The 13,367-nt window shown below is 39.7% G+C and overlaps 1 protein-coding gene across 1 annotated transcript in view; it reads left to right on the top strand.

Annotated features, from left to right (window-relative positions):
• Positions 1 to 3,884: 3,884 nt before the first annotated feature.
• Positions 3,885 to 13,367, top strand: part of ZSWIM5 (zinc finger SWIM-type containing 5) — a 122,559-nt gene continuing 113,076 nt past the window's right edge. Inside the window, exon 1 of the mRNA XM_037069627.1 lies at positions 3,885 to 4,579. Coding sequence (XP_036925522.1) covers positions 3,985 to 4,579 — 595 coding nt within the window. The 5' untranslated portion in view covers positions 3,885 to 3,984. The remainder of the gene's footprint in view (positions 4,580 to 13,367) is intronic.

Below are 13,367 nucleotides of genomic sequence, written 5' to 3'. Positions count from 1 at the left end.
TCTGTGAGCATCCTGATAAACAGTGTCTTGAACTGTGCATCTGAGAGGCTGGCAATCTCTTGGTGGCTTAGAGTTATGGGCTCTGGGGCTTTGAGTTCTTCTTGAGCCATCTTTTGGACTGTTTGTGCCTGTTATGTATCAGGATCAGAGCCCTAGGTGTTCACCAGAGCAGGGCAACTCAGTGGCTGGGTTTTGACGCTGTATGTGGGGGCGGGGCCAAAGAGGAGCAATGGCGGTCCCTGCCGTCTCCTGCCACTGCGGCCACTGCGGCCACAGCTGCCACCGTCACCGGGGCCCGCACAATTCATGTCCCACTGCATGTGAATGTGCCACGGCCATCAGCCCTCCGCCACTAGGTTCGCCCACTGGGGCCTGCGCAGTCTGTCTCACTGTGCACGAATGTATGACCGCAGTCAGTCTGCCCTGCACCCCGACTGGGTCCGAGCTGCCTGTGTGCCTGGGTTGGGGGATCCTTCCTGCCCGACCCTGCTCTGCAACTGGCTCCGCCCCTCTTATCGTCCTGTTGAATGGTTAGTGGTTGTCAGACTTCCTATAATTCAATTTTCTGTTCTTTGGTTGTGCCTTTGTTCTCCAAACCTTTGTTGTATTCAAACTTGGTTGTGGGAGAAGGCACAGTGTTTCCACCTATGCCTCCATCTTGGTGGAAGTCCAAATCAGCATTATTTTAATCTGAACCAATGTTTAGGCTAACCTTGAAAAGAGCTGGCAGATGTCAATAATGGCCTCATATAGCTCTAAATAACACTACCCTCAGTATTTACTCCACACAAGCCATATGTTAACAAGGCCTTACTTTGGGTCTCATTATTATTCTAGTTGCTGATAGTTTCAGTGTATTACGGCTTCTTATCACAAGTCACTGCTGCTTTTCCTTCTCATCTTTCTTCTTTTTCTTTACCTTCCTCTTGTTTTTGTCACTTTCTTCTTCTTCTCTCTCTCTTTTAAAGGATTTTATTTACTTATTTATTTTTATAGAGAGGATAAGGGAGGAAAAAACAGAGGGAGAGAAACACATGCCCCCAACTGGTGGGGACCTGGCCCGCAACCCAGGCATGTGCCCTGACTGGGGGAATTGAACCCGTGACCCTTTTATTTGCAGGCTGGTCACTCAATCCACTGAGCCATACCAGCCAGGGCTCCACCCCCCCTTTTTTTTTTTAAAGTTTTACTATTTGATTATAGCCAATGAAATGGTTCTAATGTTTCATTGAGAAATTTAACTGCCAATTCCCTTCTAAATCACACAGTCTGATGGCTGATTTCCAGCCAATTGTGTCCCTGTCCAGGAGAGAGAATATACAGTCACTTTGATCTTATCCTTACAAAATCCCTTAACTCTTGGATGAGACAACTACAGTATTGAAGGGACATTTCACATGACTTAGAATTCAACAACATGGACTGGAGCTCTGCTTCCGGTACTCATTTTCTACCAACCTAGACTAAGACACAACTTCCCTGAGCCTTTCTTCACAGGCAAAGCGAGGATAAAGGCACTAGTCAATTAGGAATGAATAATAGTTACAAAGCAGAATTTAGGGCCCAAATGAAATTAGTATTCTTGGCCAGCACAGTTCAGTGAATTTTCTTCAGCAATCATCTGTTTCCTAGCTGCAAATTGTAAAGCACTGTGTCAATTTTAAGTATCATTGTTATTAAATGCCCTTGCTTTCCTATCTTCCTACAACTTCCTCTGTATCAATCTCCAGTCCCAGCTCAGGCCTATGTATGATTTTTCCATTCTTAATGCTCGGACTATTTTAAACAACCTAGTATCCTTCACTATATTTAACTTATAATGCCCCACAAAGAGTTTATTTATTTGTATTTGTTTAAAAATGGCAAATATATCAGAAAACACAAAGTGTAACTTCATGGTCAATTAAAAAAAATCACCCTGCTACTCTAAGTACAGGATAGATAATAAATATTTATTATATCAGTTTTTAATAACACTAGGGCAGAAGTACTTTATTTGGGAAGTTTTTGTTTTTGAGGCTACTAAAAATGCATGACCAGATTATTGGAATAGGTACCTAAAGGTTTCTGTATCTCTCATCTCTCCCCTTCAAATAGGTTCTCCATATCACAGACAGATTATTCATTTATTCATTCATGAAACATTTATAGAGGGTTTATTATATACTAAATAAAAAGCACAGACTAATTTGGTCAAAGATGTGAAAAAACAGATAATATTCAATGTTATAATGCAAAAAGATGTCTAACAATTTTCACTGTGTTAGCTCCCCATTGCCCATATTGTATATTCAACTTTAAATCCCTTAACCTGGCATTTCAGATTATCCATAATTTGGCTTTAAAAGACCTTGTAAGTTTTACTTACCACCCTTTTTATAACTGGATTTTTTAACAGTGCCATGAAAATGATTTGTAATTTCAGCTTTTGGGTTTTTGCTGAAGTTGTTCAACCCAATTAAAATTTCCTTCCTAAGCCTTTGGCCTGTTCGAATCCTATTTAATTCTTCAAAATCTAGATGAAATGAGACTATACAGTAGAATTTTTCCTCTCATTTCTACTCAAAGTGATCATTCTTCTAACTCCCAAAATAATTACTGCTTCTTCAAGTCACTTGACAATCTTCGAAGCTATTGCTTTTTAAAAATTATTCTAGTCTTTTACTTACTGTTATCTAACTTTAATATATTTCATCATTTATCTCACTAGTTAAGCTACCAGAGGTGAGATTGTTTCTTCTTTAACAGTATTTTAGAAAAGGTCTAGCAATCACTAGGGTCACAAAATAAATAAGGATAACAAAATATATAGATATTTTAACAAGATTGGTAAAGAAGACCCATATAAATGAAGAAATATTCTATATTTATGAAGACTCAATCATAAAGATATTAGTTGTTCCCAAATTATAAATTTAGTGTAATTCCAAGTAAAATACTTGAAGGACAGAGGATTAATTATAGTGAAGAAAACATACTGAAGTATAAAATGAGACCCTCACTCTGATTAGAATTTACAGTCAGTTGGGTAGTCTGACTGTACACAAACGTATAAAACTATGTGTACAACTTCTTACAAGTAAATTGAACGTGTAGAAGACTGAGCCAAGTAAGGAAAAATATGAAAGAACTAATTTAGATTAGGGACAGGGGATCAGACAATTCTATCAAAAACCACACAAAGTGTTTTTATGTCCTACAATGCAAACAGCTAAACCCTCTAGATGCCCAGGGGGTGCAGCCGCTGGGGCGGTGAGATCTTAGCGTCCCGCTGACTATCCAGTCAGGGGCTGGTGCGACTTTGCCTGATTCTGGAGGGGACTGCCGACAGTATTCTACATCGTTGTGGGGCGAGAACAATTTTCACCCCTTGAACTTGCAGATTTTCTCTTGGTCTACTGATAGCATTTTTCTGCCAGATCCTGTGCACTAGACTGACTTTGAGTTTTATTTTTCTCAACGCCCGCAAGCTTAAACAAGCTTAGAACTTCACGGAGGCAGATCTTTGGATGGTTCACCGCACGGCCATTTCACATAGCCACACAGTGCCCCTCCCCTGGCCGGGAGGCAGGTGGGCTGGAGGCATGTAGGCTGGAGGTATGCTAACTGGCGAGGGTGCCCGAAGCTCCTCTCCCCTAGGTGGCCGTCGGCCTCGCGAGCGCTCGGCGCGCGTTCTTGGCTGTCTGCGCCTGGCCTGGCGCGCGCTGCCGCCCTGCGCTCGTTCCCGTCCCTTCTCGCGCTCGAGCTCTCGGGTGACTGCGCGCCAGTCCTACGGCCGCCGGGTCGGCCTTTGCAGCGCACTGGCTGGCCCAAGCACCCGCTTTGGTCCTGCTGGCCCGCAGGTTTCCTCGCCCCGCCTCCCCACCCCCGCCCCGGTGCCGCAGCTGGGCGCTTGCGCGGGGCGCGTGGCCGTGGCTGGGGTCTCCGCCGCAATCGGTGCAGCCGCGGCCGCCGCCGCCTCAGTCAATCAGTCAGTCCCCAGCAATGGCGGAAGAAGGTGAGCGAGAGGAGCTGCTCTCGCCGCCGCCAGTCTCTCCGGCCAAGCGCCTCTGCTCCTGGCCCAGCCCACGGGCTCACCACCCTCGCGGTTCTCCTGGAGCGGCCAGTGGCGGGGTGGGGGGCATCGGTGGTAGCTCCTTGACCTCCGGGGCCCGCCCCCACCTGCAGCCCGAGTCCCTGCTGGACTGCGCCGCCAAGACGGTGGCAGAAAAGTGGGCGTACGAGCGGGTGGAGGAGCGCTTCGAGCGGATCCCGGAACCCGTGCAGCGCCGCATCGTCTACTGGTCCTTCCCGCGGAATGAGCGGGAGATCTGCATGTACTCCAGCTTCCAGTACCGGGGCGGCCCGAGCGCCGGCGTGGCCGGCTGCGCCGCGGGGGCTTTGCTGGCTGAGGAGGGGCCGCCGCCACCCCCAGGGGCCACCGCTCAGGCCGGCTCCGCCCCCGGGGCTGCAGCGGCGGGGCTGTCTCCGGGGCAGGGTGCTGGGGCAGGAGCCACCGGCGGCGGCGGCGAGGGGCTGCCGTTCCGCCGGGGGATCCGTCTGCTGGACAGCGGCTCCGTGGAGAATGTGCTGCAAGTCGGTAGGTGTTCACCGGCTCTTCTGTGGTCTGTGGCTTCTTCCGCAGGTGCCTTCTCTCTCTGCCCCAGCCCTGGGGCAAGACCCTAGCTTTCTGTCAAACTCCCGTTCCCTTGCTCAAGGACACACTAACCACATAAAAACTTTTCTCAACATTTCTTTCAGGTCCACTGCTGCTCTTTCTCCCCACTGGCCCTCTACCCCCGTTTCACTTTGTTTGAAGAGCGAATAGGGCTCTTTTTTTACTCTTTATTCTACACTCCCATCTAAGACAAAAAGGATTGGGAGGAATGCTTTTTTGGATGTACTAATTTCTGGAATGCGTTTTTCTAATTTAAGTTTAGAGAGGAGAGAATTGTTAGTGAATTGGGAGCGAGCCGTCTTAATAGGGAGTGTTTAAGGGGCAGGCTGTCAAAGGCAATGTATAGTCTTAGAACGTTGAAGCTGGATACAATTTTAAAACTGGGAAAAAATCAACAGAATTAATTTCAGGCAATTAAAATTTTCTGCTTTAGTATTGTTTTTCTTCTGAACCAGCTATACTTGGGAATCCAGGCAGTGGACTTAACAATAACGGAAGATGGAAATGTGACAGCTTCGCTTCTCCACACCCTCACCCAAGGAAAAAAAAAGCTACACAATCTGGAGTGGGGGTGGGGTCTCTCTTCCTTGTCACACTGGTGTAAATAAAAAGCTGGTCATGTTGGGTTTTTCAAGTGCTTCTTATTTAACAAGTCTTCATATTTGCTTTTTGTCTTATCTCCTTTTGTGTGTGGAAAAATGATTTATTTTTCTTTTACTCTTCCAGACCTTCTAGTCAGTTTGTTACGCTTATTAAATACACAAATACAGTAGTTCCGATTTGTGGAATGGTTAGGGAGAAAGAGGAAAAAATGACATTGTTTAACATTGACTTGCAGTATGGAGAACTAAATCACTGACGTTTTTTTCTGTTGGGTTGTTACAGCATTTTGGAAGTGCACATTATCTCTCTGCACTTCATTATACATGATATGCTCATATTTATTGAAAAATATTGATTTTTAAAGGAGTTGGACAGAGGTTGATTTTAGAATTAAGCGCAGGAACACACACATGCACTCCAAACATCTAGCTCTCATCCACCCAGGTAAAATTAATATTTTCTTTCTTTGGAAGAGTAGTACATTTTTGGTGTTTCACATAAAATAATCTATTTCTGGTTATTGAGACTCACTGAATCCTGTGTTTCTTTTTTTTAAAACCAAAGTATATCACAGTTTGTTTTGCAAATGGGAAATGTAAATTTATCTAAATTCATCCTGTGTCAGAATACAGTGACAGTGGATTGAGGAAGTTTTACTTGAAAAAAGCTGGTCCTTTGTGTATTTGTGTGTATTTTTGAAAGAATGAATTGAATAATCAGATAATTAAGATGTACAGCTTTAACAGACATACTGAAAACATGAAAATAAAAATAGAAATGTATTAGCCTGTAAACTCCTTTGTATAAGCTTAGATCAGTAAATTTTTAAGATTCTACTTTACACTATTTTAAATTGAAAGGTGTCAATTAAGTAGTCATTTTATAGTAAGAGATGGATTTGAAAGAATTTTCAAAACTGAGGGGGCAAATGGAGAGGAAAAGTTTTAAGGAGGAATGTATTTCGAAAGTGACTGTAATGTCAAGTTGCACATGAAATTTGATGTTGTAGGTGATCCAGGTCATGTTTAAATCAGGTATTTTTCTTTCCTGACATGATAGCATGCTGGCGGGGGTTGGTGAGCTTGCGTATGATGGTTTTGGGGACTGGAGAAAAGATGCTCACTTTGGATTTCATAGACGAAGGTAGGTAGGAGAATGCATTAATCATATCTAGGTATGTGACGCTATTTGAGAACCACGAACTGTGTAATCTTTATTCTTCTGTCCTTAATTTATGCTAATGAGTGCGAAAGAAAAGGATATGCCATTCTGTTTCATTATGAGTTCTGTATTTGGCATGAACCACCTTTTAATATGTAAAATTAGAGAGTCATCCTTATAAACTTAAAATGTGAGTACATGACTTAATCTAGAAGATAAGTTTTTATAAAAAATATTGCCAAAAGGTGAGTGAGAAAGTAATTTAGAAGGCAGGATAGTTATGTTCTTCAGTTTATAACTTCACTTCAAACTCAATTTAATTACTATGTTGCTAATTAAACATTCTACATCATACCTTATCGTTTCCAAGCCATAGTTATAACCTCAGAGTGGGGAAGTTAGTGAAGCCTGGTGCTTTCGGAAGGAAAGGAAGATAGGGTATTTCTAAAACAACATTCTTTTAAAGAAAAGATTCCTCAGGGGATCTAAATGAGGAAAAGAAAAAGACCTTACAATAAAAATAAATAAATACATTTTTAAAATGAAAAAAATGGCACAACACAGAAATTTTTGAAAGAAAACAAATTAGACAACAAGAAAAACTTGTACAAAAAATAAGTATATTAAATTCCATAACTTCTGATTACCTTTCATATGGAATCTGGTGGCAATGGGAAATCGTGGAATGGCTGGAAGGCAAGTACTCTGTAGAAAACAGCAGATTTTGAGTCAGAACTAAAACTTTCCCAGCTTGATGTAAACAAATGGTAGAACTATAGGTTGTTAAAAGCTCAAAGGATACATTTCTTTTACATAACAGTGTTGAATCAGAAGTATTGTTCCTTTTAAAAGGGGGAAATTGTAAATTAGTCTTTTCATGGACATGTGTAGGTTTGAAGCTCTGCAAATAGACTTGAAGTCTGCTCTCTCAGTATTATGAAGGTAATAGAGTTCAGATGCTTTAATATCTGCATTTTTAACCTGTTTAAGAAGCCCATGGAAATAGCAATAGTATAAACCTTGGGAAAAATACTTATTCAGGAGTCTGCAGGTGGTATAAGAATGGGACAAGTACAATTTTCTAGTAATTTTTAAATGTGGACCTATTTTTTGCTATCCATCATATTTTAAATTAACATCTTTTTGTTTGATAAAATTTAAAAGGAAATTTGTGCCTTTTGAAGGAACTCTGAATTGATTGAGGGAAAAGGAGCAGAGATACTATATTTATTTATGTATTTAGATTTTAAAAACTGGGGTAAAGCTATGCAGGGGCTTTCTGTGCTGGTATATATTAATTATGTAAATACTTATCCAGAAATTTTCATACATTGACAGTTGACTTCAACAAAACCCTAGACTATTTTTAGTCTACACATTTTCTTTTTCCTTTTTTCAATTTTTTTCAAGTGTAGTTGTCTTCATTTTCCTGCCACCACTTCCGCCGCCCCACCCACTCCCCACCCCCAATCTTACCCCACAGCACACATTTTCTAATAATAATGTAATTGTTATCAGATAATCTTCACTACCATATGTGGAAAAAGTGAAGGCATAAAGTCCATTATAATAAAAAGGCCCATTTCAGGAAGTTATCCGTAGTTTAAATATCAAGAAGTAAGTTTATAATTATGAGCACTATATATTATCAATAAATGTGATTTTTTTCTGTAGTAAAATTTTTGTGAAATGTAGCAGTAACAAGTATTACAGTCGTTGAATTTTACATATAATTTGTTTTGATCTATATTATTTGGGGGAACAAAAGATGTCCTTACCTAAATGTTTTATAGCATGTGTTTTACTTAGACTAGGATATAAAATTATAATAAAACTTCATGGGGGAAAAAGTTACTTAATTTATATGTAACATACTCCAACACAGGAGGCAGCAGCCTACTTTTAAGGGGTAAGTGGTAACAATGTTTTGGGTAGAAATTTACCAAGTTTTGAAATCACTGTGCAATTTTTTTTTTTTTTTAGCAATGAGCTCTCTACCTCTCCCACCCCACCAACCACATCACATGCAGTCTTCAACCAATGTTGGTTGTATATATAACTCAGTGTAATATAACTAAAAAAGAAAAGAAAGAGAAGCCTGAGTTTTTAGTATGAATGTGGTATTAGAAGATATGGAGAAAACCCCAGTCTTATGCATGTAGTATGAGTGTTAAGTAGTATGAGTGTTACAACATGTGTGTCTTTTATGTTGATCACCTGTTTTGTGGGAAGAATGATAATTTTTTAGTTTCTTCAAAAGAAAGCTTTAGTTGAATTCTTACTGAAGGTGACTTTCTCAAGGACAGAGTTTTAGATTTTAAAGATAATGAATAAACTAAAGGTAGTGGATTTTATTTAATTTATTTATTTATTTATTTTTAAATATTTATTTACTTATTTATTTATCTTTAGAGGGGAAGGAGAGGGAGAGAAACATCAATGTATGGTTGCCCTTCGTGCATCCCCTGCTGGGAGTTGGCCTGCAGGGAACCAGCCTGCAACCCAGGCATATGCCCTGACTGGGAATCGAACTGCGATCCTCTGGTTCGCAGGGCCGCGCTCAATCCACTGAGCTACACCAGCCAGGGTTGGATTTTATTTTATAGGTTATCTCTACTTTGGGAATTTTAAACTATGTTACTGAAGTGTGAGTACCAAGTCTATATTTTGAAGTGAAGGGATGGGAATTTATGCCCGTGTGAAACAATGTCTTTTGTTAATGCAATGGCTATTAAAAATCAAGACATTAACTGTTAGCATCCTATTATGGTGATGATTATATGAATATATACATGTGTATTAAACTATATCCCAAAAGATCAAATTTACTGTATTAGACTTTAGAAAATAATTTTTAAAACTGAAGACATTAATATGTTGGTAAATTAATGTTCAAAAGAGATACTGGAAATGCTGCATTGGTTTTCCATGGCTGCTGTAACCAAGTGCCACATTCTGGGCAGCAGATTTAGTCTGAGGGCCAGAAGTCTGAAATCAAGGTTTCTGCACAGCCTTGCTCATTCTGAACCTATGCAGGGAATTCTTCTTGCCTCTTCGTAGGGTCTGGTGGTTAGCCAGCAGTCTTTGACATTCCTTGGCTTGCAGCTGCGTAACTCCAATCTTTGCCTTCTTTGTCATATGGCATTCTTCCCGTGTGTCTGTCTTCACGTAGCCATTTTATAAAGGTATCAGTCATTTGGATTAGGGGCCCACCCGACTCCAATGTGACCTCATTGTAACTAATTACATGTGCTATGACCCTGTTTCCAAATAAGGTCACAATCTGCATACCATTTTTGAGGGGGACACAATTCAACTCATAACAGCATCTCATACTTGCTTTTTGTTGCATAAAAGAGTTTCTTGTGAATTTTAATCTTTTTTACATTGGATGTAGCTTAAATTTAGAAACCACCACATTTATTTAATTAGGTAGGCATCATTTCAATGTAATTGATTCAATTTGCATGATTATTTAATATTTGTAATACATGTAGAACTTTTGACAAATAAGTGGTTATTTAAAGGTTAAACCTGTCATTCTGGCTTATATTATTTATAAAAAATGATGACTGTGCAATCCAGCACTCATACATGGATGAACAGATTATGGTGGAGTTTTTTTTCATGTGTACCATTTATAACTCATCTTTAGAGATAGGTAACCCTGAAAGCATATGAACCATGTCTTACCCAGTTTCTAAACCCCAAGTTATATGGTTTGGAATGAAAGTTTGATATTTGATATAGACTACACTACTATCCATGCCAGACTATTTTTAAAATTTTTTTATATGAGGGTTTTAAAAAAGATTTTATTTATTTTTAGAGAGAGGGGAAGAGAGGGAGAGAAACATCAATGTGTGGTTGCCTCTCATGTGCCCCCAACTGGGAACCTGACCTGCAACCCAGGCTTATACCCTGACTGGGAATTGAACTAGCAACTCTGGTTCACAGGCTGGCATTCAGTCCAGCCAGGGCCATCCCAGATTACTTTTATGTGAATTTTCTATCTTGTGGTTTATTTATAGGCTCTTTCCTAATACAGGCAGTATGTTCCTTGGCTACTTTTAGCCTGTGATCAAGGTGATATATCAAGAAAATCAACTCATTTTAATGTTAATGTTATCATTATATTATGATGTGGACTCCAACCGGTGGTGTCCAAGGTGTTGTGGATGGGACGAGCAAATTCTGGTGAACAAATCTACACGAACTGCAGAAGTCCTATGGAGAAAAAGGGACGGTGTGGCCACTCTCTGAGTGAGAGAGCACCAGACCCTTGCCTGGACAGGCTTTTATTGCTTTTCTGGGAGCATTACATCAAGGAAGGTCTTCATTCATCATTGTCAGGCAGTAATGATTAAACAATAGGTAACATTCAAAGAACTATGAGGGTTTATTCTGAGTCAGGGTCAGTTAGCTCAAGGGCCATTAAACTTTGGAAAACAAACTCATTTTATGCTTGGACCCTTATCAGAAAATTGAGGACATTCTTAGCAAAGTAGGTTTCGCAGGATTTTATGCATTCTTTCTTAGGCCCCTGGGAACCACCCATTCCTGCCCAGGTCTGTACTGCCCTCCAGCATTGTTTCAGGCTTAAGTCAGGCAGGGGAAATAAGGCAGCCAAGATTAGGAGACTTACTGCACACAGAGTGAGGACTCAGGCTATGTCAAAGCTGAGGGGTGAAGGTCCATCATCCCCTTTTGCTCTAGCTCCCCAAGTCGTTCCCTGAGGACCCCTTCATGACTATGCCTGTCTTAGGCCATCTCTCCCTTGAGGAATCTTACCCTTCATTGGCTAACCAGTCATCTGCCTGGGGCCAAGCAGGGTGAAGTAAAAAGGGACAGAGATGGCACTCCTGCCAGGAAGACAAGCTTTGTCTCATTAGTGGCTAATGGTCCCAAGGTCTCTTTATTCAGCTTTAGCCATGTGGGTTACAGCTTCTGAAACCAGGCAGGGTAGTCCTCAAGAATATTATCATATACTAAATTATCCTGCTACATACAGCTAACTGGTTAATTTTTGTTTCTCAGTATTTAGAAAAATGGATCTCCCCCTTATGTGTGTTGTAATATACCCTAAATTTGTGTTCAATAAACATTTTTTGAATCAATGAGTAAATTGTTATATAACATTTTTAGTCCTGGCCAGGCGGCTCAGTTCGTTGGAATGTTCTTGCATACACCAAAAGGTTGTGGGTTCGATTTTCCATCAGGGTACATAGGTTGCCAGTTAGATTCCCAGTTGGGGTTTGTACGAGAGGCAACTGATGGATGTTTCTCTCTCGCATTGATGTTTCTCTCTAACTCTCTCTCATCAATAAACATATCCTCACTTGAGGATATGTTTAGTAAAAAAAAATTGTTATATAACTTTTAAACTATTTTATAGTAACTTCATTGATTTATATGCAACCGGAGCCTAGGATATATACAGGCATTCTGTAATTTCTGGATGTTTCTGATTTTTCAAACATTATATACATTAAAAAAATACCCTTGAAGCTTATTATTAACTGGTTCTTGATACATTCATTGAACAGTTAGTCACTTGTATAGTGTAAGGCTCAGTAAGTAATTATTTACCTGTTTTTGGTGGAATTCATTCCAAAATATGTTGTATTTTCCTACCCTGGAACTCAGATTGGACATTAAACTTTTTTGGGTGATGGAAATGTTCCATAGCATGATTATGGTAGTGGTTTCATGACTATTCATTTGTCAAAACTTACTGAATTGTACACATAAAATGGGTAAATTTTACTGAATATAAGTTATCCTTCAAACATTATAAGTTATAAGTCCTATACTTCAAAAACTTGATTTTAAAGGAAAGAATAGTGGGTTCCAGTCTTGGTTTCACATTAGAGTCACCTGGGGAGATTTTAAAAAGACAGTGCCTAGGACTTACCCCAAATCAATTAAATCAGAATATGTTAAGAACAGAACTGAGATTAAGAATTTTAAAAAAGCTTCTAAGTAGTTGTATGTGTAGCCAAGTTTGGAAAACACTGCTCTAGAAAAGTGATCACCTTTATTAGTATGTTCAACATTTTAAAACTTATTGTAGGCAATCAAAGCATTATGCAATATTTATTACACAAATGCTATTGATCATGTCATGCCACTTTTCTGCTTCAGTCTGTTCTCTCATTTATCTTATGTTTATTAATGGTCTCAGGAAAATTATTTTTTAAAATATTTTATTTATTTATTTATCTTTAGAGGGGAAGAGGAGCGAGGGAGAGAAATATCAATATATAGTTGCCTCTTGTGTGCCCCCTGCTGGGAACTGGCCTGCAACCCAGGCATGTGCCCTGACTGGGAATCCAACCTCCATCCTTTGGTTCACAGGCCCGCACTCAATCCACTGAGCTACACCAGCCAGGGCAGAAAATTATTCTTTTACTACTTAAATAATGTCTGTGTTTTGGAAGGGTCTTATGCAAAAGTATTTCAATTCTTTATCATTGTCCCCATCAAAAGACACTTGTATAAATGTGGTGCCAACATATTTTCTTTATGTTTATTCACTCCTTCATTCATGAAACTTAAATTTAATAATTTTAATGTTCTGGGCAAATTAGAACATAAAATCTATATTTAAAGAGTGCACACTTTAGGATACCAATATAAAAGCATTTAATACTATGTTTTGTAAATAGACATAGTTACAACAGAAGCAAAGAGTAGGATGTGGCTAACTAGAGAAATGGCAACAGCTGGATCTGTTGCTCAATTTTAATGTAATTCCAAGGGTAAATATTAAAATTATGTCTAATATTAAGAAGAGTGAAAACACTATTACTGACAAGTTAGATCAACCCTTCATGAAGTTCCTTTTGTATTGGCATTCCTGTAATACTAGATGTTGGCTGATTCAAAAGAGTAATATCAGCAGGCAGGAAGATGACAAATGTAATATCATATATTAATCCTTTTT

This window comes from Sturnira hondurensis, unplaced genomic scaffold (genome assembly GCF_014824575.4).
Source record: "Sturnira hondurensis isolate 20B ecotype Veracruz unplaced genomic scaffold, ASM1482457v3 Scaffold0018725, whole genome shotgun sequence".
Classification (NCBI taxonomy): domain Eukaryota; kingdom Metazoa; phylum Chordata; class Mammalia; order Chiroptera; family Phyllostomidae; genus Sturnira; species Sturnira hondurensis.
This window is presented reverse-complemented; position numbering and strand designations above follow the sequence as displayed.